The 24,574-nt window shown below is 50.9% G+C and overlaps 1 protein-coding gene across 4 annotated transcripts in view; it reads right to left on the bottom strand.

Moving 5' to 3' along the window:
• The window catches only part of LOC139558728 (rho family-interacting cell polarization regulator 2-like), a 111,679-nt gene that overhangs the window by 4,628 nt on the left and 82,477 nt on the right, over positions 1-24,574 (bottom strand). For 3 of the 4 annotated variants that reach the window (XM_071374102.1, XM_071374104.1, XM_071374103.1), the window contains exons 7-19: positions 16,583-16,732; positions 16,337-16,400; positions 16,133-16,176; positions 15,744-15,869; positions 15,265-15,413; positions 14,214-14,343; positions 13,672-13,887; positions 12,637-13,076; positions 12,255-12,519; positions 11,662-11,831; positions 9,396-9,564; positions 9,079-9,211; positions 5,708-5,872 (exon numbers count right to left, since the gene is read on the bottom strand). In XM_071374102.1, coding sequence (XP_071230203.1) covers positions 5,708-5,872; positions 9,079-9,211; positions 9,396-9,564; positions 11,662-11,831; positions 12,255-12,519; positions 12,637-13,076; positions 13,672-13,887; positions 14,214-14,343; positions 15,265-15,413; positions 15,744-15,869; positions 16,133-16,176; positions 16,337-16,400; positions 16,583-16,732 — 2,221 coding nt within the window. The remainder of the gene's footprint in view (positions 1-5,707; positions 5,873-9,078; positions 9,212-9,395; positions 9,565-11,661; positions 11,832-12,254; positions 12,520-12,636; positions 13,077-13,671; positions 13,888-14,213; positions 14,344-15,264; positions 15,414-15,743; positions 15,870-16,132; positions 16,177-16,336; positions 16,401-16,582; positions 16,733-24,574) is intronic. The other variant, XM_071374105.1, reaches the window with a different exon arrangement.

Below are 24,574 nucleotides of genomic sequence, written 5' to 3'. Positions count from 1 at the left end.
GTGTGAGATATATACAGTGACAGGACTGAGACAGCTGTGTGAGATATATACAGTGACAGGACTGAGACAGCTGTGTGAGATATATACAGGGACAGGACTGAGACAGCTGTGTGAGATATATACAGTGACAGGACTGAGACAGCAGTGTGAGATATATACAGTGACAGTAGTGTGAGATATATACAGGGACAGGACTGAGACAGCAGTGTGAGATATATACAGTGACAGGACTGAGACAGCAGTGTGAGATATATACAGTGACAGGACTGAGACAGCAGTGTGAGATATATACAGTGACAGGACTGAAACAGCAGTGTGAGATATATACAGGGACAGGACTGAGACAGCTGTGTGAGATATATACAGTGACAGGACTGAGACAGCTGTGTGAGATATATACAGTGACAGGACTGAGACAGCAGTGTGAGATATATACAGGGACAGGACTGAGACAGCTGTGTGAGATATATACAGTGACAGGACTGAGACAGCAGTGTGAGATATATACAGTGACAGGACTGAGACAGCAGTGTGAGATATATACAGTGACAGGACTGAGACAGCTGTGTGAGATATATACAGGGACAGGACTGAAACAGCAGTGTGAGATATATACAGGGACAGGACTGAGACAGCAGTGTGAGATATATACAGGGACAGGACTGAGGCAGCAGTGTGAGATATATACAGGGACAGGACTGAGACAGCTGTGTGAGATATATACAGGGACAGGACTGAGACAGCAGTGTAAGATATATACAGTGACAGGACTGAGACAGCAGTGTAAGATATATACAGTGACAGGACTGAGACAGCAGTGTGAGATATATACAGTGACAGGACTGAAACAGCAGTGTGAGATATATACAGTGACAGTAGTGTGAGATATATTCAGTGACAGTAGTGTGAGATATATACAGTGACTACTGCACTACACACCATGGTGTAATTATATATGCAGCATTGACTAAGTCGCTTTGGATAAAAACGTCTGCTAAATGACATTATTTATATTATATAACCAATCAGACTTAATCACAAACACACCATACTTGTCATACACTTTGTATAGAATATATACATATAAAAAAATATATATATACAAAAGTATGTGGACACCCCTTCAAATGAATGGATTCGGCTATTTCAGCCACACCTGTTGATTGATTGATTTAATTTATTAGACCATTTTTTAAATACACATAAGGGTGCTCCAGCCGGTGACACCTCCACATACAATGTAATGAAGCTTAAAGGTATATTTCCATTGTGGTCCTTTTGGAGGGGGGGATGCAGCAAGGTTAGGCGGCAATTGTAGTGCAAACAATGAGACCAAATTGTTGTTTATTTCATAAATTGAGGTAAGTAGTCCAGGTTAATTTCCTAATAAACAACTCTGGACAGGTACATCTCCCTGGTCTCACATACCCTTAATATATACAGCAGGTACATCTCCCTGGTCTCACATACCCTTAATATATACAGCAGGTACATCTCCCTGGTCTCACATACCCTTAATATATACAGCAGGTACATCTCCCTGGTCTCACATACCCTTAATATATACAGCAGGTACATCTCCCTGGTCTCACATACCCTTAATATATACAGCAGGTACATCTCCCTGGTCTCACATACCCTTAATATATACAGCAAGCAATCCCTATTATACAGTGCATTCCCAAAAGCATTCACAGCCCTAGACTTTGACGTTTTGTTACGTTACAGCCTTATTCTAAAAATTAAAATTTTTTAAACCCCCCCCCAATCTACACACAATACCCCATAATGACAAAGTGGAAACAGGTTTTCCAAAATGTTTGCAAATTTATAAAAAATAAAAACAGAAATACCTTATTTACAAAAGTATTCAGACCCTTTGCTATGAGACTCAAAATTGAGATCAGGTGCATCCTGTTTCCATTGATCATCCTTGAGATGTTTCTACAACTTGATTGGAGTCCACCTGTGGTAAATTCAATTGTTTGGACATGATTTGGAATGGCACACACCTGTCTATATAAGGTCCCACAGTTGACAGTGCACGTCAGAGCAAAAACCAAGCCATGAGGTCGAAAGATTTGTCCATAGCGCTCCGAGACAGGATTGTGTCAAGGCACAGATCTGGGGAAGGGTACAACAAAAAAAATCCTTGAGTGACCCAGCCAGAGTCTGGACCTGAACTCGATCGAACATCTCTTGAGAGAAATGAAAACACCTGTGCAGCGAGGCTCCCCATCCAACCGGACAGAGCGACGCTCCCCATCCACAGGACAGAGCGACGCTCCCCATCCACAGGACAGAGCGACGCTCCCCATCCACAGGACAGAGCGACGCTCCCCATCCACAGGACAGAGCGACGCTCCCCATCCACAGGACAGAGCGACGCTCCCCATCCACAGGACAGAGCGACGCTCCCCATCCACAGGACAGAGCGACGCTCCCCATCCACAGGACAGAGCGGCGCTCCCCATCCAACCGGACAGAGCGACGCTCCCCATCCAACAGGACAGAGCGACGCTCCCCATCCAACCTGACAGAGCGACGCTCCCCATCCAACCAGACAGAGCGACGCTCCCCATCCACAGGACAGAGCGACGCTCCCCATCCAACCGGACAGAGCGGCGCTCCCCATCCAACCGGACAGAGCGACGCTCCCCATCCAACAGGACAGAGCGGCGCTCCCCATCCAACAGGACAGAGCGACGCTCCCCATCCAACAGGACAGAGCGACGCTCCCCATCCAACAGGACAGAGCGACGCTCCCCATCCACAGGACAGAGCGACGCTCCCCATCCAACCAGACAGAGCGACGCTCCCCATCCAACAGGACAGAGCGACGCTCCCCATCCAACCAGACAGAGCGACGCTCCCCATCCAACAGAACAGAGCGACGCTCCCCATCCAACAGAACAGAGCGACGCTCCCCATCCAACCTGACAGAGCGACGCTCCCCATCCAACAGGACAGAGCGACGCTCCCCATCCAACCTGACAGAGCAACGCTCCCCATCCAACCTGACAGAGCAACGCCAACAGGACAGAGCGACGCTCCCCATCCAACCTGACAGAGCGACGCTCCCCATCCACAGGACAGAGCGACGCTCCCCATCCAACCTGACAGAGCGACGCTCCCCATCCAACCTGACAGAGCGACGCTCCCCAACCAACCTGACAGAGCGACGCTCCCCATCCAACCTGACAGAGCGACGCTCCCCATCCAACCTGACAGAGCGACGCTCCCCATCCAACCTGACAGAGCGACGCTCCCCATCCTACCGTACAGAGCGGCGCTCCCCATCCAACAGGACAGAGCGGCGCTCCCCATCCAACCTGACAGAGCGACGCTCCCCATCCAACAGGACAGAGCGACGCTCCCCATCCAACAGGACAGAGCGACGCTCCCCATCCAACCTGACAGAGCGACGCTCCCCATCCAACAGGACAGAGCAACGCTCCCCATCCAACCTGACAGAGCGACGCTCCCCATCCAACCTGACAGAGCGACGCTCCCCATCCAACCTGACAGAGCGACGCTCCCCATCCAACCGGACAGAGCGACGCTCCACATCCAACAGGACAGAGCGACGCTCCCCATCCAACCTGACAGAGCGACGCTCCCCATCCAACAGGACAGAGCGACGCTCCCCATCCAACAGGACAGAGCGACGCTCCCCATCCAACCTGACAGAGCGACGCTCCCCATCCAACAGGACAGAGCGACGCTCCCCATCCAACCTGACAGAGCGACGCTCCCCATCCAACCGGACAGAGCGACGCTCCCCATCCAACAGGACAGAGCGACGCTCCCCATCCAACAGGACAGAGCGACGCTCCCCATCCAACAGGACAGAGCGACGCTCCCCATCCACAGGACAGAGCGACGCTCCCCATCCAACCGGACAGAGCGACGCTCCCCATCCAACCGGACAGAGCGACGCTCCCCATCCAACAGGACAGAGCGACGCTCCCCATCCAACAGGACAGAGCGACGCTCCCCATCCAACAGGACAGAGCGACGCTCCCCATCCAACCTGACAGAGCGACGCTCCCCATCCAACAGGACAGAGCGACGCTCCCCATCCAACCTGACAGAGCAACGCTCCCCATCCAACCTGACAGAGCAACGCCAACAGGACAGAGCGACGCTCCCCATCCAACCTGACAGAGCAACGCTCCCCATCCACAGGACAGAGCGACGCTCCCCATCCAACCTGACAGAGCGACGCTCCCCATCCAACCTGACAGAGCGACGCTCCCCATCCAACCTGACAGAGCGACGCTCCCCATCCAACCTGACAGAGCGACGCTCCCCATCCAACCTGACAGAGCGACGCTCCCCATCCAACCGGACAGAGCGGCGCTCCCCATCCAACCGGACAGAGCGGCGCTCCCCATCCAACAGGACAGAGCGACGCTCCCCATCCAACAGGACAGAGCGACGCTCCCCATCCAACCTGACAGAGCGACGCTCCCCATCCAACCAGACAGAGCGGCGCTCCCCATCCAACCTGACAGAGCGACGCTCCCCATCCAACAGGACAGAGCGACGCTCCCCATCCAACAGGACAGAGCGACGCTCCCCATCCAACCTGACAGAGCGACGCTCCCCATCCAACAGGACAGAGTGACGCTCCCCATCCAACCTGACAGAGCGACGCTCCCCATCCAACCTGACAGAGCGACGCTCCCCATCCAACCTGACAGAGCGACGCTCCCCATCCAACCGGACAGAGCGACGCTCCACATCCAACAGGACAGAGCGACGCTCCCCATCCAACCTGACAGAGCGACGCTCCCCATCCAACAGGACAGAGCGACGCTTCCCATCCAACAGGACAGAGCGACGCTCCCCATCCAACCTGACAGAGCGACGCTCCCCATCCAACAGGACAGAGCGACGCTCCCCATCCAACCTGACAGAGCGACGCTCCCCATCCAACCGGACAGAGCGACGCTCCCCGTCCAACCGGACAGAGCGACGCTCCCCGTCCAACAGGACAGAGCGACGCTCCCCGTCCAACAGGACAGAGCGACGCTCCCCGTCCAACCTGACAGAGCGACGCTCCCCATCCAACAGGACAGAGCGACGCTCCCCATCCAACCTGACAGAGCGACGCTCCCCATCCAACCGGACAGAGCGACGCTCCACATCCAACAGGACAGAGCGACGCTCCCCATCCAACCTGACAGAGCGGCGCTCCCCATCCAACCGGACAGAGCGACGCTCCACATCCAACAGGACAGAGCGACGCTCCCCATCCAACCGGACAGAGCGACGCTCCCCATCCAACCGGACAGAGCGACGCTCCCCATCCAACCTGACAGAGCGACGCTCCCCATCCAACCGGACAGAGCGACGCTCCCCATCCAACCGGACAGAGCTTGTTCTCGCTTTGTCATTCAGGGGTATTGAGTATGGGTTGATGATGAAAAAATATCTAATCAATATTTTAGAATAAAGCTGTAACGTAACAAAATGTGGAAAAAGTCAAGGGGTCTGAATACTTTCCTAATGCACTGTATAAAAAAAAGAAATCACAATATGATACTCAATTGGCGTACTAAAATAGAAAAAGGAATGAATAGACCATTTCAGTTTTCACATAGAAATAAGCTGCATTTGCATAGTACTGTATGTTGGACACACATAGTTAAACACAATACAGTAGTTATACATTTTAAGACATATAAAGAAAAGTACCTACCTGTGTCAGCTGCGGTGTGTGGGTGTCTCTCCTGCAGTGGGCCAGTGTAGCAGTGGTGCATGTGTTTGAGCACCCGGTCCAGCGTAGCGTGGAACAGTGCACCAGAACCACTACACTCCGACCACAGAGCCATCCGAGCAGGCCGCTCCGCCAGCCCTGGGAGCACTGAGAGAGAGAGGACACTATTATTAGGTTATAGATAAATGTGTAGGTCAGAAAGACGAAAACACACTGCTCGGTGAATTAGTCCCCTCAAGTCCCACTCCTCCTGTGGGACGCCCGAGTGGCGCAGTGGTCTAAGGCTGTGCCACTAGAGATCCTGGTTCGAGTCCAGGTTCTGTTGCAGCCGGCTGCCACTGGGAGACCCATGGGGCGGCGCACAATTGGCCCAGCGTCGTCCGGGTTAGGGGAGGGTTTGGCCGGCAGGGATGTCCTTGTCCCATCGCACACTAGCGACTCCTGTGGCGGGCCGGGCCCAGTGCACGCTGACACAGTGTTTCCTCTGACACATTGGTGCGGATGACCGGAAGCATGACCGAATACAAACAGTGTAGCTATTCTCTCCGCAAGGCAATCAAACAGGCTAAGTCCCAGTACAGAGACAAAATCGAGTCGCAATTCAACAGCTCAGACACAAGAGGTATGTGGCAGGGTCTACAGTCAATCACGGATTACAAAAAGAAAACCGGCCCCGTCGCGGACCAGGATGTCTTGCTCCCAGACAGGCTAAACAACTTTTTTGCCCGCTTTGAGGACAATACAGTGCCACTGACACGGCCCCCTACCAAAACCTGCGGGCTCTCCTTCACTGCAGCCGAGGTGAGTAAAACATTTAAACGTGTTAACCCTCGCAAGGCTGCAGGCCCAGACGGCATTCCCAGCCGCGTCCTCAGAGCATGCGCAGACCAGCTGGCTGGTGTGTTTACGGACATATTCAATCAATCCTTATCCCAGTCTGCTGTTCCCACATGCTTCAAGAGGGCCACCATTGTTCCTGTTCCCAAGAAAGCTAAGGTAACTGAGCTAAACGAATACCGCCCCGTAGCACTCACTTCCGTCATCATGAAGTGCTTTGAGAGACTAGTCAAGGACCATATCACCTCCACCCTACCGGACACCCTAGACCCACTCCAATTTGCTTACCGACCCAATAGGTCCACAGACAACGCAATCGCAATCACACTGCACACTGCCCTAACCCATCTGGACAAGAGGAATACCCATGTGAGAATGCTGTTCATCGATTACAGCTCAGCATTTAACACCATAGTACCCTCCAAACTCGTCATCAAGCTCGAGACCCTGGGTCTCGACCCCGCCCTGTGCAACTGGGTCCTGGACTTCCTGACGGGCCGCCCCCAGGTGGTGAGGGTAGGTAACAACATCTCCACCCCGCTGATCCTCAACACTGGGGCCCCACAAGGGTGCGTTCTGAGCCCTCTCCTGTACTCCCTGTTCACCCACGACTGCGTGGCCATGCACGCCTCCAACTCAATCATCAAGTTTGCGGATGACACTACAGTGGTAGGCTTGATTACCAACAACGACGAGACGGCCTACAGGGAGGAGGTGAGGGCCCTCGGAGTGTGGTGTCAGGAAAATAACCTCACACTCAACGTCAACAAAACAAAGGAGATGATTGTGGACTTCAGGAAACAGCAGAGGGAGCACCCCCCTATCCACATCGACGGGTCAGTAGTGGAGAAGGTGGAAAGTTTTAAGTTCCTCGGTGTACACATCACGGACAAACTGAATTGGTCCACCCACACAGACAGCGTTGTGAAGAAGGCGCAGCAGCGCCTCTTCAACCTCAGGAGGCTGAAGAAATTCGGCTTGTCACCAAAAGCACTCACAAACTTCTACAGATGCACAATCGAGAGCATCCTGTCGGGCTGTATCACCGCCTGGTACGGCAACGGCTCCGCCCACAACCGTAAGGCTCTCCAGAGGGTAGTGAGGTCTGCAGAACGCATCACCGGGGGCAAACTACCTGCCCTCCAGGACACCTACACCACCCGATGTCACAGGAAGGCCATAAAGATCATCAAGGACAACAACCACCCAAGCCACTGCCTGTTCACCCCGCTATCATCCAGAAGGCGAGGTCAGTACAGGTGCATCAAAGCAGGGACCGTGAGACTGAAAAACAGCTTCTATCTCAAGGCCATCAGACTGTTAAACAGCCACCACTAACATTTAGCGGCCGCTGCCAACATACTGACTCAACTCCAGCCACTTTAAAAATGGGAATTGATGGAAATTATGTAAAAATGTACCACTAGCCACTTTAAACAATGCCACTTAATATAATGTTTACATACCCTACATTACCCATCTCATATGTATATACTGTACTCTATATCATCTACTGCATCTTGCCATCTTTATGTAATACATGTACCACTAGCCACTTTAAACTATGCCACTTTATGTTTACATACCCTACAGTACTCATCTCATATGTATATACCGTACTCTATACCATCTACTGCATCTTGCCATGCCGTTCTGTACCACCACTCATTCATATATCTTTATGTACATATTCTTTATCCCTTTACACTTGTGTGTGTGTATAAGGTAGTAGTTGTGGAATTGTTAGGTTAGATTACTTGTTGGTTATTACTGCATTGTCGGAACTAGAAGCACAAGCATTTCGCTACACTCGCATTAACATCTGCTAACCATGTGTATGTGACTAATAAAATTTGATTTGATTTGATTTGATTTGCTCCCGTGACTCTGTCCCCTGCTCCCGTGACTCTGTCCCCTGCCCCCGTGACTCTGTCCCCTGCCCCCGTGACTCTGTCCCCTGCCCCCGTGACTCTGTCCCCTGCCCCCGTGACTCTGTCCCCTGCCCCCGTGACTCTGTCCCCTGCTCCGTGACTCTGTCCCCTGCTCCGTGACTCTGTCCCCTGCTCCCGTGACTCTGTCCCCTGCTCCCGTGACTCTGTCCCCTGCTCCCGTGACTCTGTCCCCTGCTCCGTGACTCTGTCCCCTGCTCCGTGACTCTGTCCCCTGCTCCATGACTCTGTCCCCTGCTCCATGACTCTGTCCCCTGCTCCATGACTCTGTCCCCTGCTCCATGACTCTGTCCCCTGCTCCATGACTCTGTCCCCTGCTCCATGACTCTGTCCCCTGCTCCCATGACTCTGTCCCCTGCTCCCATGACTCTGTCCCCTGCTCCCATGACTCTGTCCCCTGCTCCCATGACTCTGTCCCCTGCTCCCATGACTCTGTCCCCTGCTCCCGTGACTCTGTCCCCTGCTCCCGTGACTCTGTCCCCTGCTCCCGTGACTCTGTCCCCTGCTCCCGTGACTCTGTCCCCTGCTCCCGTGACTCTGTCCCCTGCTCCAGAGTAGACTACTCACCGTCAGCAGCAGAGGTGATGCTCCCCAGGCGTTCTGTGCTGATCTCTCCCAGTTCCTCTAACAGCTGAGTCTGAGCTGAGAGCTTCTGGAGCTGGGCTCGACGCTGCCAAGGGCTCCCCCCACTGGACAGGAGCTGTCATTACACACAGACACAGTCGCACGTAGTCGTGGCCAATAAATGATAGGAGAGCTTCCACCCCGCACTATTAGATCGATGCAAATTACATTTTACTACAACCGCTCCATAATTAGTTTTCAGTCTGTTAAGATTGTTATCGATTAGAAATGTTTGAAATGACTGGAACACGTTAATTCACCTGGATGAGATGGTCGCAGTACTGCAGGTGAATGACGATGGCCACGTCCAGGTTCTCGTTGCCGGTGGTGAGAGGCAGGGGGCTGCCGGCCACACTGTTGCCCACCCCGGTGTCCTCCGTCAGGGCTTCACTCAGGTGACCCCTGGCCTCTGGGTGCGGGCCTCCAGGTCTGTTAAGACAGACAGGAGATACACACAGTCACCAGAAGGACGCAGTAGAGTATAGAAGTATAGAAGTGCACTACAATCACTACTAAAGCCATTAGAATATAACAGTATGTGAATCAGCATGATATGGGATGCTAGAGTTAAATGCAGTACGAATCCATTAATTTAAAGCTACAATATGTAATTCTTTGGGGCGACCTGACCAAATTCACATAGATCTGTCATTCTCATTGGAAGCAAGTCTAAGAAGCGGTAGATATGTTCTATGTATGCTATTTCTAAGCTTCCAGTTCTTAAGTTTCGTTTTTGCGTCTTTTACTTTCGGGTTTGTACACCAACTTCAAACAGATGAAAATACAGGGGGAGAGACAGGGGGAGAGAGACAGATAGAGGGGGAGAGAGACAGATAGGGGGGAGAGAGACAGATGGGAGGGGGGAGAGAGACAGATGGGGCGGCAGATGGGAGAGAGACAGATGGGGGGGATGGGAGAGAGACAGATGGGAGAGAGGGAAAGACACACGGAAAAGAGGGGGAGAGACACATGGGAGAGAGGGAGAGAGACAGATGGGAGAGAGGGAGAGACAGATGGGAGAAAGACAGATGGGAGGGGGGAGAGAGACAGATGGGAGAGGGGGAGAGAGACAGATGGGAGGGGGGAGAGACAGATGGGAGAGGGGGAGAGACACATGGGAGAGAGGGGGAGAGACACATGGGAGAGAGGGAGAGAGACAGATGGGAGAGAGGGAGAGACAGATGGGAGAGAGACAGATGGGAGGGGGGAGAGACAGATGGGAGAGAGGGAAAGACACACGGGAGAGAGGGGGAGAGACACACGGGAGAGAGGGAGAGAGACAGATGGGAGAGAGGGAGAGACAGATGGGAGAGAGACAGATGGGAGGGGGGAGAGACAGACGGGAGAGGGGGAGAGAGACAGATGGGAGGGGGGAGAGACAGATGGGAGAGGGGGAGAGAGACAGATGGGAGAGAGGGAGAGAGACAGATGGGAAAGAGACAGATGGGAAAGAGACAGATGGGAGAGAGACAGATGGGAGAGAGACAGATGGGAGAGAGACAGATGGGAGGGGGGAGAGACAGATGGGAGAGGGGGAGAGAGGGAGAGAGACAGATGGGAAAGAGACAGATGGGAGGGGGGAGAGAGACAGATGGGAAAGAGACAGATGGGAGGGGGGAGAGAGACAGATGGGAGAGAGACAAATGGGAGGGGGGAGAGAGACAGATGGGAGAGAGGGAGAGAGACAGATGGGAGAGGGGGAGAGAGACAGATGGGAGAGGGGGAGAGAGACAGATGGGAGAGAGACAGATGGGAGAGAGACAGATGGGAGAGGGGGAGAGAGACAGATGGGAGAGAGACAGATGGGAGACAGCTGAGAGCGAAACAAATAGAGAGGGAGAGAGACATGTAGAGGGGGAGAGAGACATGTAGAGGGGGAGAGAGACATGTAGAGGGGGAGAGAGACATGTAGAGGGGGAGAGAGACATGTAGAGGGGGAGAGAGACATGTAGAGGGGGAGAGAGACATGTAGAGGTGGAGAGAGACATGTAGAGGGGGAGAGAGACATGTAGAGGGGGAGAGAGACATGTAGAGGGGGAGAGAGACATGTAGAGGTGGAGAGAGACATGTAGAGGTGGAGAGAGACATGTAGAGGTGGAGAGAGAGGGGGGGAGCTAGAGGGGGAGAGAGAGAGACAGATAGAGGGGGAGAGAGAGAGAGAGAGAGAGACAGATAGAGGAGGGAGAAAGACAGTAGGGGGAGAGAGAGAGACAGATAGAGGGGGGAGAGAGAGAGAGACAGATAGAGGGGGGAGAGAGAGAGACAGATAGGGGGGGGGGGAGAGAGACAGATAGAGGGGAGAAAAACAGCCTGGGTTAGTCCCACACACATACACAGGCCCAGTAGAATCTCATTGGCCGTGGAGGGACAGTGGGGTTAGCAGACAGAGGTTAGAGGCAGATGGAAGGAGACAGGCAGGGTCACCACCACCATCTCCCAGGCAGGGACAGAGGGGTAGTAGACTAGCGAGAGGACAGGGGAGGGGACTTGCCCTCCCCCTCCTCACGTCCCTCCCTCCTAACTTACTCGATGCTCTCCGCCTCCATGTCAAAGAACACGGAGCGCTGGAGGGCGTGGTCATCACCCGTGTCATCGTCGTCAAAGTCGGAGGTGTTGAGGAAGTCGAAACTCTCCAGGGCGCTCTCAACCATCAGGCTGAGGCTGGACGACCTGCTCCGGTGGCCCGGGAGACGGCACTGAGGGAGAGATCAGACCCTGAAAAACCCTGCAGGGTGTGGCTTGTCTGCTAATGCCAGACTAGGTTGGCCTACTACTGAGGGAGAGACGACCTGCAGCCATAGGGGATTCAACTGGATGTCAAGGCTACAAGTCAATTCAGGATTTGAAATGCATTGTTTTTAAAAATACAAATGTTTAACTTTGGTGTAAACTAAAGGTGTGTTTAGAATAATTTTTGTTGTATTAATGCTATTTAATCTCTCCTCAGACTAATATTATTCTGTTTGTCCTGTGGGTACCTTTGCCACTGTTCCACCCCTTGTGTATTGCGCTGTCATGGTGTATTTGTTAAATTAAATGTCAAATTCAGCTAATATTGCATTGACCCCCCAACCCTGTGATGCACACACAGTTGCTTGAGGAGAAAGTACAGGCCTCACCTTGAGTAGGTCCTCCAGGCGCATCACTTCCTGTTCCAGGTCCTGTAGCTCTCTACAGCGTTGTCCCAGTGACTCTAGCCTCAGTAGCAGACTCTGCAGGGTTTCTTCCAGGCTGCTCTCCAGGAAGGCCCTGCTCCCCTCCCCAGCCCAGCTCAGAACCCCCGCCTCGGGCAGAATGTCAGACGATGTCAGCCTCCTCACCAGTTGCCTGGTCAAACTGCCTGGTTCTTCAGTGTCAAGTTCTACGGGCTTCAGCAGCTCCGAGCTGACAATAGAATACAATTTAATAGAATACGTTACAATACAACACAATTTCATTGTCCCTCAAGGGGAGATTCGTTTGGCCTCTGCGTATCATAAAGACAAAACATCCATCTATTACCTGTCATCTTCATCTCCATCGCTGTGCGGCCCAGCGTGGTCCGGAAACACACCCCCGGGACCGACCGCAGATAACTGCCTCTCCGAGCAGAGAGAGACGGATCCTCCGTTAGACTGGGACTCCGCCCTCTCCCACTCTGACTCCGCCTCCTCACTGACCAGGCTGGTACTCACGCTGCCGCTGCTACCGCGACTCTCCTCTTCCTCCTCCCCTTCCTTTGCCTCTTCCACTACGTCTGCATGTATTCGAACGGTGACTTCAACGTTGGGGATTTGGGGCTGGGGGCAGGTCTCAGGGGGCGTTATGGTGATTTCGGGGTTGGACTGGCCGGGGGCGAGGCTGGGGGAGGAGACTGAAGTATCGGAGAAGGTGAAGGAGAGGCGCTTGCACTCGGCGTTACCACACCCACCGTTCTCAAAGACGTCATCAGGGAGAGTGGACTGGAGAGAGGCAGAGGGAGAGAGGGAGAGAGGGAGAGAGAGAGAGGGAGAGAGGCAGAGAGTGAGAGAGAGAGGGAGAGAGAGAGAGGGAGAGAGGCAGAGAGTGAGAGAGGCAGAGAGTGAGAGAGAGAGAGGGAGAGAGGGAGAGAGAGAGAGAAGAGCATCACAGTAAACTCCTCTTTTCTACTTCTACTGTTCTACACAGCCACACAAGCCAATCCATACTAACAATAAGCAGGCACACAGACAGCATGCTAACAATAAGCAGCCACACAAACAGCATGCAAACAATACGCAGGCACACAGACAGCATGGTAACAATACGCAGGCACACAGACAGCATGCTAACAATAAGCAGCCACACAGACAGCATGCTAACAATACGCAGGCACACAGACAGCATGCTAACAATAAGAGGCACAGCCACACAGACAGAATGCTAACAATAAGAGGCACAGCCACACAGACAGAATGCTAACAATAAGCAGGCACACAGACAGCATGCTAATAAACAGCCACACAGACAGCATGCTAACAATAAGCAGACACAGCCACACAGACAGGGGGAATCGGGGCTAGCCCTAACCTAGCACACCTCAGTCACATAACCCTCCAGGCTGGACTTGGGCCTGGGGCGGAGGGAGACCAGGTCGCCAAACGAGCGACTGCGTCTCAGCTTCTCTAACAGGGAGTTCCTCAGACCGTGGAGGAAGGACAGGCGATGCTGGGTCGGGGACAGGCGATGCAGGGTCGGGGACAGGCGATGCTGGGTCAGGCAGGGACGATGCTGGGTCGGGGAGGGGTGCCACTTCTTTACCACACACAAAGGGAGCAGGGGAGGGAGGGGCCGGAGGAGAAATGGGTGAGTGGTGGGAGGGAGGGATGGGTGAGTTAGGGTTAGTTAGCCTTAGCCATTGCACTGCATTCATAGACAGACACAAGCTGTTGGTTTCACAATCCAGTCAACACAAGGGCAGTGTTAGTGGGACAGTGCAACGAGGAATCCTGTGTTGTGAGTGAGCAGTATGCTGCGTTATAAGACAGCAATGGGACTAGGAGTCATAGATCCTTAGATCCATACACCCACTCCCCTCCCCTATCCCACTCCAGGGAGAAGAGGCTCTGTGTGGGACTCACAAAGAAGGACTGGTCCTGGAAGGTGGGTGTCTCTGGCGTGCCCTGGCTGTAGACAGACACCCGTCTCTGTAGGGCGGTGGCCTTGCTCACGTTCCCTGAAGACAGGGTCAGGTCTTCCACATCGAACGGACTGCATGGGGGGAGAGCAGAGAGACAGTCAGAAGGAGAAAGAGTCCATTAGAGAATTATAAACTACCAGGTGAATGCAGCTGTAACGCTGGAGCAGACACCCAGGTTCTCCAGAAGAGGGCAGCGTTACAGTATAACTTCATCACTTAGTCAACATTAACCGATGTAACTAACCACCGTAGTAGCATGCATGGTGTAGTTATAACACTTTATACAATGGGTGACTCTAAATCCTGAATGCTGATTGGTTAAAAGCGCATTCCAGCCGGTGTCTATTCCACAAGTTACCACCAATCTATAAGGTTAAAATGACTATTTTCTCTGTTCCGTCTGACTGTACAATCCACTGTCTCATCAGCCCAGGTAGAGAAGTTATAAACTTGATCTTCACTATAAAAATCCTCCAGACATTCTCTTTATTTTAGACTAACATTTAGTTTAACAGCAGAGATTTGTATAAACCTTACTGTCTGTTTCTCTACGTCCTAAAGAATGCTTTGTTTTGGCTACAAAAACAATAGTTTTGAAGTTGGTGTTGATGTTTTTCTGCTTCTTGAACACCACCAATAACTTTAACCTCCTGTGATTCAGATTCAACAGTCACTAGTCGCACCTTAAAAACATGTACACCACTCAAATAGACATTTAATTAAGTCCACTGACAACAGGGGACCCCAAACATTTTTCTTTCAGTGAAGGGGTCATAATATTTTGTAGCTTAAAAGGTCAAAACATTTTTTGCCACATTTGTAGGTAGAAAACAGAAACTCTGTTTATTACAACCTATCTAGCGGCTACCAGAGGTTACCGACGTAACCCCGGTTCCATGAACCAAACACGAGTTTCTCTCGCACAACCCCATTTTCAAATCAGGCGACCCCACATGGGGTCATGACCCCTATTTTAGGAAACGCTGACTTACAACCATGTGACCTCCAGGTTGAGTTTGATGGTTCCCAGGTCATTAACGTCTACAGCCACCACCTGAGGCATGGCCGTGAACAGATCCTTGGTCTCACAGATCACACTGCCCACCAGGATGTGAGTGGCCAGGCCCTTCAGCTCCGTCACCTGATTGGACCACAGACAGCAAGTTAGAGCTGATTGGACCAGAGACAGGAAGTTAGAGGTCAGATCACACTGCCCACCAGGATGTGTGGCTAGACCCTTCAGCTCTGTCACCTGATTGGAACAAAGACAGATAGTTGGGACCAGGGGTCAACGGTAATTTGGCATCAGAACCTTTGGAGGACTGTGGTTTGCCCTCAGAAAGGGTTTGATAGGGGCAGCATTCAAAATGAAAGACATTGCAGACGCATGTCAGATCCCCGCCCGTCTGGATAGGTATTTAACATGTCAGCTAACCAACCGCATCATATGATATAACATTCTCATGTGTACCTTGATGTTGATGAGGTCTGTGATGAGGGGCATGAAGACCATCTCCTCTCCGTCCCAACTCTGTCTGGAGTTCACCTCTATCTTCCCCTTCAGCTTCCAGCGCTGACGCCCATACCGCATAAAGATCTGACGGAGGGATGAAGGGAGAGAAACAGAGAGAGATGGAAGGAGGGTGGAGAGGGAGAAAGGAAGAGAGAGAGAGAGAGAGAGAAAGGGGGGGAGAAAGAGAGCAGTTAGAGATAGATGCAAGGCCAAGGAGACAGAAGTCAAGAGCCATGAAACAGTTGTTTTTATGTATTCATAATTGCCATTTTGGAGCCAGTCTGCAGATTGGGAAAGATACAGTTGTCTACTTCTGATGTAGAGAGGGCCTCATTCATATAACTCACCTCATACTGGTCTCCTGGACAGAGACGAGCAAAGCCAGCTAGACCTGAAGTGAGAGAGGGATGGAGAGAGAAAGAGAAGGACAGAGAGAGAGTGAAAGAGAAATGAAGAGATACTTGTGTAAAATCGATCATTGCTTGTTTGTCTCCAGTTTTCCCTACGAGATACCTCTACTCTACCGGCTGTCCCACTGGCCTCAGTCTTACCTTTCATTTTGATATGGAACTCCCCCAGCATGTTCTCCAGCTCCCCCTCTAACGTGCTCATATTCTGGGGAGGAAGGCAGAATGATCAGCCCAAAAACAAAGAACAACAGGAGACAAACCAAACCCATTCATCAAACTTTGACATCAGGCACCAGAACTGTGTTAGATCTCAGTGGGTGATCGTATGGTGCCGGTGAATGGGCTGATGATTACACAGTATAGTTGTGTGTGTGCGTGGATTCACACCTCTGTGTACTCCTTGTATCTGCGGTTGACCTCTGACATGCTCTCTCTGGTGGCCTTGGTGGAGGGAGATGCAGAGAAGGCCTGCTTCATCTTACTGGCTCCCTCCCTCAGCCTGCGCTGGATACAGAACGCCTCATACAGCTCATCCACCTGCAGGGGACACAGAGGGTCATAGTTCAAATCTATACACCGTAGCATAGAGAGGGTTACACACTTAGGCATGTAGAAAGTACAGAGAGCAGAGGGTTATAGCCTTAAAATACACAACAAAGAGAGGGCTACAGATGTATAACCTATATTAAAGTATGCCTTTCACAAACACACATACTCGGCACGTTCTGTGCCGATCGTGCAATAACGGTCTGGGAAGCTTGTGATGTTCCATTCAGGGTAAACAGAAGCCCTGGGCCTGAAACAAGCTTGTGATGTTCCATTCAGGGTAAACAGAAGCCCTGGGCCTGAAACAAGCTTGTGATGTTCCATTCAGGGTAAACAGAAGCCCGGGGCCTGAAACAAGCTTGTGATGTTCCATTCAGGGTAAACAGAAGCCCTGGGCCTGAAACAAGCTTGTGATGTTCCATTCAGGGTAAACAGAAGCCCTGGGCCTGAAACAAGCTTGTGATGTTCCATTCAGCGTAAACAGAAGCCCTGGGCCTGAAACAAGCTTGTGATGTTCCATTCAGCGTAAACAGAAGCCCTGGGCCTGAAACAAGCTTGTGATGTTCCATTCAGCGTAAACAGAAGCCCTGGGCCTGAAACAAGCTTGTGATATTCCATTCAGGGTAAACAGAAGCCCGGGGCCTGAAACAAGCTTGTGATGTTCCATTCAGTGTAAACAGAAGCCCTGGGCCTGAAACAAGCTTGTGATGTCCCATTCAGCATAAACAGAAGCCCTGAGCCTGAAACAAGCTTGTGATGTTCCATTCAGGGTAAACAGAAGCCCTGGGCCTGAAACAAGCTTGTGATGTTCCATTCAGGGTAAACAGAAGCCCTGGGCCTGAAACAAGCTTGTGATGTTCCATTCAGTGTAAACAGAAGCCCTGGGCCTGAAACAAGCTTGTGATGTTCCATTCGGCGTAAACAGAAGCCCGGGGCCTGAAACAAGCTTGTGATGTTCCATTCGGCGTAAACAGAAGCCCTGGGCCTGAAACAAGCTTGTGATGTTCCATTCAGGGTAAACAGAAGCCCTGGGCCTGAAACAAGCTTGTGATGTTCCATTCAGGGTAAACAGAAGCCCTGGGCCTGAAACAAGCTTCTGATGTTCCATTCAGGGTAAACAGAAGCCCTGGGCCTGAAACAAGCTTGTGATGTTCCATTCAGGGTAAACAGAAGCCCTGGGCCTGAAACAAGCTTGTGATGTTCCATTCGGCGTAAACAGAAGCCCTGGGCATGAAACAAGCTTGCAAATCTAATCCATCCTCCCCTCTTACATAAAGATACTAAATATTCAGCATGCAGATGACGCTGCAGTGGCTACCTGAGGGACTCAGTCTGCTCCCGGGGAAGGCTGATTACCATGTCTGGCAGATTGATGTCTCAAACCCAACCCAGAGTCTCAAACCCTTTATCATAGATTTACACATTTAGATCACAGCACACTGACTGACATCCCCCTTCATATTAACTATGCTAAACCCATGGACTGAGGAGAGAAAAGGGGATCGAGGGCTGGAGAAAGACAGCTGGCAAGGACCTCAACATGACAGCAGAACATAATGCCCAGACTGTGAGCAGAGCAACAAGCCCAACCCCCAACTATTACACCCCCCCCCAAGCCCCATCCTGTCACCTAAGAAGTATGTATCAGATGCTCAACATGCTCTGCTCACACCTACTGTAATGGTCCGGGCCTAAACCACAGGAAAACTACACTAGACTCTATGGAACACAAAGATTTTACTATCTCATCCTTGAATATACAAGGTCTGAGGTCATCTGCCTTTGGCCTAAAGAACCGGAACCCAGACTTCATCAAAGACATTGGAAATACAGACATTGTCATCCTACAAGAAACCTGGTATAAAGGAGACGGACCCACTGGTTGCCCTCTAGGTTACAGAGAGCTGGTAGTCCCATCCACCAAACTACCAGGTGTGAAACAGGGAAGAAACTCAGGGGGTATGCTAATTTGGTATAGAGCAAACCTAACCCACTCTATTAAATTAGTCAAAACAGGAACATTTTACATTTGGCTAGAAATGAATAAGGAAATTATCTTAACAGAGAAAAATGTCCTCCTGTGTGCTACCTATATCCCCCCAATAGAATCCCCATACTTTAACGATGACAGCTTCTCCATCCTAGAGGGGGAGATTAACCATTTCCAGGCCCAGGGACATGTACTGGTCTGTGGTGAACTAAATGCCAGAACTGGACAAGAACCTGACACTCTCAGCACACAGGGGGACAAACACCTACCTGGAGGTGACAGCATTCCCTCCCCCATATGCCCCCATAGGCACAACTATGACAAAACAACCAACAAAAACAGGTCACAACTCCTGCAGCTCTGTCCTACGCTGGGTATGTACATAGTCAAGGGTAGGCTTCGATGATACTCCTTTAGTAGGTACACCCACAGCTCATCCCTTGACAGTAGTACAGTAGATTACTTTATCACTGACCTCAACCCAGAGTCTCTCAGAGCGTTCACAGTCAGCCCACTGACACACCTATTAGACCACAGAAAAATCACAGTCTACTTGAACAAAGCTGATGATCTGGTGCTGCTGTCCCCAACCAAGGAGGGCCTACAGCAGCACCTAGATCTTCTGCACAGATTCTGTCAGACCTGGGCCCTGACAGACCTGGGCCCTGTCAGACCTGTGTCTGGTCAGACCTGGGCCGGGCCCTGACAGACCTGGGCCCTGACAGACCTAGGCTGGGCCCTGACAGACCTGGGCCCTGACAGACCTAGGCTGGGCCCTGACAGACCTAGGCCCTGACAGACCTGGGCCCTGACAGACCTGGGCTGGGCCCTGACAGACCTAGGCTGGGCCCTGACAGACCTGGGCCCTGACAGTAAATCTCAGGAAGACAAAAATAAAGGTGTTCTATAAAAGGTCCAGTTGCCAGGACAACAAATACAAATTCTACCTACACACCGATGCCTTAGTGCACACAAAAAAAACGAGAAATACCTCAGCCTAAACATCAACGCCACGGGTAACTTCCACAAAGCTGTGAATGATCTGAGAGACAAGGCAAGAAGGGCCTTCTACGCCATCAAAAGGAACATAAAATTCGACATCACAATTAGGGCCTGGCTAAAAATACTTGTATCAGTTATAGAACCCATTGCCATTTATCGCTGTGAGGTCTCGGGTCCCCTTACCAACCAAGAATTCACACCAAATTGAGACTCTGCATGCAGAATTCTGAAAAAACATCCTCTGTGTACAACGTAAAACACCAAATAATGCATGCAAAGCAGAATTAGACCAATAACCGCTAATGATCAAATTCCAGAAAAGAGCCGTACATTCTACAACCACCTAAAAGGAAGCGATTCCCAAACCTTCCATAACAAAGCCATCACCTACAGAAAGATGAACCTGGAGAAGAGTCCCCTAAGCATGCTGGTCCTGGGGCTCTGTTCACAAACACAAACACACCCCACAGAGCCGCAGGACAGCAGCACAATTAGATCCAACCAAATCATGAGAAAACAAAAAGATAATTACTTGACACATTGGAAAGAATTAACAAAAAACTGAGCAAACTGGAATGCTGTTTTGGTCCTAAACAGAGAGTACACAGTGGCAGAATACCTGACCACTGTGACTATGTACAGACTCAGTGAGCATAGCCTTGCTATTGAGAGAGGCCGCCGTAGGCAGACCTGGCTCTCAAGAGAAGAGAGGCTATGTGCACACTGCCCACAAAATGGTGGAAACCATTGTTACACTAATTTCCGCGACGCTTATAAGGCCCTCCCCCGCCCCCCTTTCGGAAAAGCTGACCACGACTCCATTTTGTTGATTCCAGCCTACAAACAAAAACTCAAACAACAAGCTCCCGCGCTCAGGTCTGTTCAACGCTGGTCCGACCAATCTGAATCCACGCTTCAAGACTGCTTCGATCACGCAGATTGGAATATGTTCCGCATCGCGTCCAACAACAATATTGACGAATATGCTGATTCGGTGAGCGAGTTCATTAGGAAGTGCATTGACGATGTCGTACCCACAGCAACGATAAAAACATTCCCAAACCAGAAACCGTGGATTGACGGCAGCATTCGCGTGAAACTGAAAGCGCGAACCACTGCTTTTAACCAGGGCAAGGTGACCGGAAGCATGACCGAATACAAACAGTGTAGCTATTCTCTCCGCAAGGCAATCAAACAGGCCAAGTCTCAGTACAGAGACAAAATCGAGTCGAAATTCAACAGCTCAGACACAAGAGGTATGTGGCAGGGTCTACAGTCAATCACGGATTACAAAAAGAAAACCAGCCCCGTCGAGGACCAGGATGTCTTGCTCCCAGACAGGCTAAACAACTTTTTTGCCCGCTTTGAGGACAATACAGTGCCACTGACACGGCCCCCTACCAAAACCTGCGGGCTCTCCTTCACTGCAGCCGAGGTGAGTAAAACATTTAAACGTGTTAACCCTCGCAAGGCTGCAGGCCCAGACGGCATTCCCAGCCGCGTCCTCAGAGCATGCGCAGACCAGCTGGCTGGTGTGTTTACGGACATATTCAATCAATCCTTATCCCAGTCTGCTGTTCCCACATGCTTCAAGAGGGCCACCATTGTTCCTGTTCCCAAGAAAGCTAAGGTAACTGAGCTAAACGACTACCGCCCCGTAGCACTCACTTCCGTCATCATGAAGTGCTTTGAGAGACTAGTCAAGGACCATATCACCTCCACCCTACCGGACACCCTAGACCCACTCCAATTTGCTTACCGACCCAATAGGTCCACAGACGACGCAATCGCAACCACACTGCACACTGCCCTAACCCATCTGGACAAGAGGAATACCCATGTGAGAATGCTGTTCATCGATTACAGCTCAGCATTTAACACCATAGTACCCTCCAAACTCGTCATCAAGCTCGAGACCCTGGGTCTCGACCCCGCCCTGTGCAACTGGGTCCTGGACTTCCTGACGGGCCGCCCCCAGGTGGTGAGGGTAGGTAACAACATCTCCACCCCGCTGATCCTCAACACTGGGGCCCCACAAGGGTGCGTTCTGAGCCCTCTCCTGTACTCCCTGTTCACCCACGACTGCGTGGCCATGCACGCCTCCAACTCAATCATCAAGTTTGCGGATGACACTACAGTGGTAGGCTTGATCACCAACAACGACGAGACGGCCTACAGGGAGGAGGTGAGGGCCCTCGGAGTGTGGTGTCAGGAAAATAACCTCATACTCAACGTCAACAAAACAAAGGAGATGATTGTGGACTTCAGGAAACAGCAGAGGGAGCACCCCCCTATCCACATCGACGGGTCAGTAGTGGAGAAGGTGGAAAGTTTTAAGTTCCTCGGTGTACACATCACGGACAAACTGAACTGGTCCACCCACACAGACAGCGTTGTGAAGAAGGCGCAGCAGCGCCTCTTCAACCTCAGGAGGCTGAAGAAATTCGGCTTGTCACCAAAAGCACTCACAAACTTCTACAGATGCACAATCGAGAGCATCCTGTCGGGCTGTATCACCGCCTGGTACGGCAACTGCTCCGCCCACAACCGTAAGGCTCTCCAGAGGGTAGTGAGGTCTGCAGAACGCATCACCAGGGGCAAACTACCTGCCCTCCAGGACACCTACACCACCCGATGTCACAGGAAGGCCATAAAGATCATCAAGGACAACAACCACCCAAGCCACTGCCTGTTCACCCCGCTATCATCCAGAAGGCGAGGTCAGTACAGGTGCATCAAAGCAGGGACCGAGAGACTGAAAAACAGCTTCTATCTCAAGGCCATCAGACTGTTAAACAGCCACCACTAACATTTAGCGGCCGCTGCCAACATACTGACTCAACTCCAGCCACTTTAAAAATGGGAATTGATGGAAATTATGTAAAAATGTACCACTAGCCACTTTAAGCAATGCCACTTAATACAATGTTTACATACCCTACATTACCCATCTCATATGTATATATACTGTACTCTATATCATCTACTGCATCTTGCCATCTTTATGCAATACATGTACCACTAGCCACTTTAAACTATGCCACTTTATGTTTACATACCCTACAGTACTCATCTCATATGTATATACCGTACTCTATACCATCTACTGCATCTGCCATGCCGTTCTGTACCACCACTCATCCATATATCTTTATGTACATATTCTTTATCCCTTACACTTGTGTGTGTGTGTAAGGTAGTAGTGTGGAATTGTTAGGTTAGTTTACTGTTGGTTATTACTGCATTGTCGGAACTAGAAGCACAAGCATTTCGCTACACTCGCATTAACATCTGCTAACCATGTGTATGTGACTAATAAAATTTGATTTGATGATTTGATTTGATTTGAAACTGAGCTGCACTTCCTAACCTCCTGCCCAATGTATGACCATATTAGAGAGACATATTTCCCTCAGATTACACAGACCAACAAAGAATTCGAAAACAAACCCAATTTTGATAAACTCCCATATCTATTTGGTGAAATACCACAGTGTCTCATAACAGCAGCAAGATTTGTGACCTGTTGCCACAAGAAAAGGGCAACCAGTGAAGAACAAACAACATTTAAATACAACCTGTTTACTTTTATTTATTTTCCATTTTGTACTTGAACTATTTTCACATCATTACAACACTACATAGCCATACTGACATTTGAAATGTGTCTATTGATTTTAAACTTGTGTTTAATGTTTACTGTTTATTTCACTTGTGTTTATTATCTATTTAACTTGCTTTGGCAATGTAAACATGTGTTTCCCAATAAAGCCTCTTAAATTGAAATGAATTGCAGGAGGAAACAGAGGAAAACAGAGCGAGAGAGAGAGTGAGTGAGTGAGTGAGTGAGTGAGTGAGTGAGTGAGTGAGTGAGTGAGTGAGTGAGTGAGTGAGTGAGTGAGTGAGTGAGTGAGTGAGTGAGTGAGTGAGTAGAGAGAGAGAGAGAGAGAGATAGAAAGAGAGAGAGAGGTAGAAAGAGAGAGAGAGAGAGAGAGAGAGAGGAGAGAGAGAGAGAGAGAGAGAGAGAGAGAGAGAGAGAGAGAGAGAGAGAGAGAGAGAGAGAGAGAGAGAGAGAGAGAGAGAGAGAGAGAGGTAGAAAGAGAGAGAGAGAGAGAAAGAGAGAGAGAGAGAGGAGGACAGAAAGAGCAGTGTAAACGGGGCCTGCACCGGTAGTGTGCTGTCCCATTCACGTGGGATCCCCCTGTAGAATACCTCCACGGTGGCGGAGCAGCAGACAGCGCTTAGCGATCGTTGGCCAGCCGACTGAGTTCAGCCTCCACCGCCAGCACTGTCTAATACCCACACACCCAGCAGAAAGCTGGATAGAAATATACTGTGGTGGGCCAGCATTAATCCACGTGGGAGGAGAGGAAGACGGAGAGAGAGACAGAATATATGGAGAGTGAGGGGGGGGGAGCGTACATGTGCACGAGAGAGAGAGCCAACTAACATAAGCCAACTCTCTCTCCATCCCTCCCTCTGCCTGTGGTGTGTTATGAGAGTGATTTTATAATGTGATGACTTCCCTACTGTACTGAGACCGTACTGAGACCGTACTGAGACTACCGACACTGTACTCTACTGTAACCGCCTGGCAGGCATAAACAAACACCTGGAGAGGGCCAAATCAAAAGGAAATATTCAGGCGTCGCCGTGAAGCTCAGTGAAATATTGATGCATAGCAGTCTTTAAGGTTCTCCTCAGGGGAAACAGAGGAGGGAAATGGGCCAATCGCATCCTAACGTCTTGACAATCATAGCAGCCACAGCAGGTGGTGGAGGGGGGAGGAGGACGATAAGCTAAATTCATTTAGCAGGACAATAGCAAGGGTTGATGATGAT

Source organism: Salvelinus alpinus, chromosome 29, assembly GCF_045679555.1.
Source record: "Salvelinus alpinus chromosome 29, SLU_Salpinus.1, whole genome shotgun sequence".
Lineage (NCBI taxonomy): Eukaryota > Metazoa > Chordata > Actinopteri > Salmoniformes > Salmonidae > Salvelinus > Salvelinus alpinus.
This window is presented reverse-complemented; position numbering and strand designations above follow the sequence as displayed.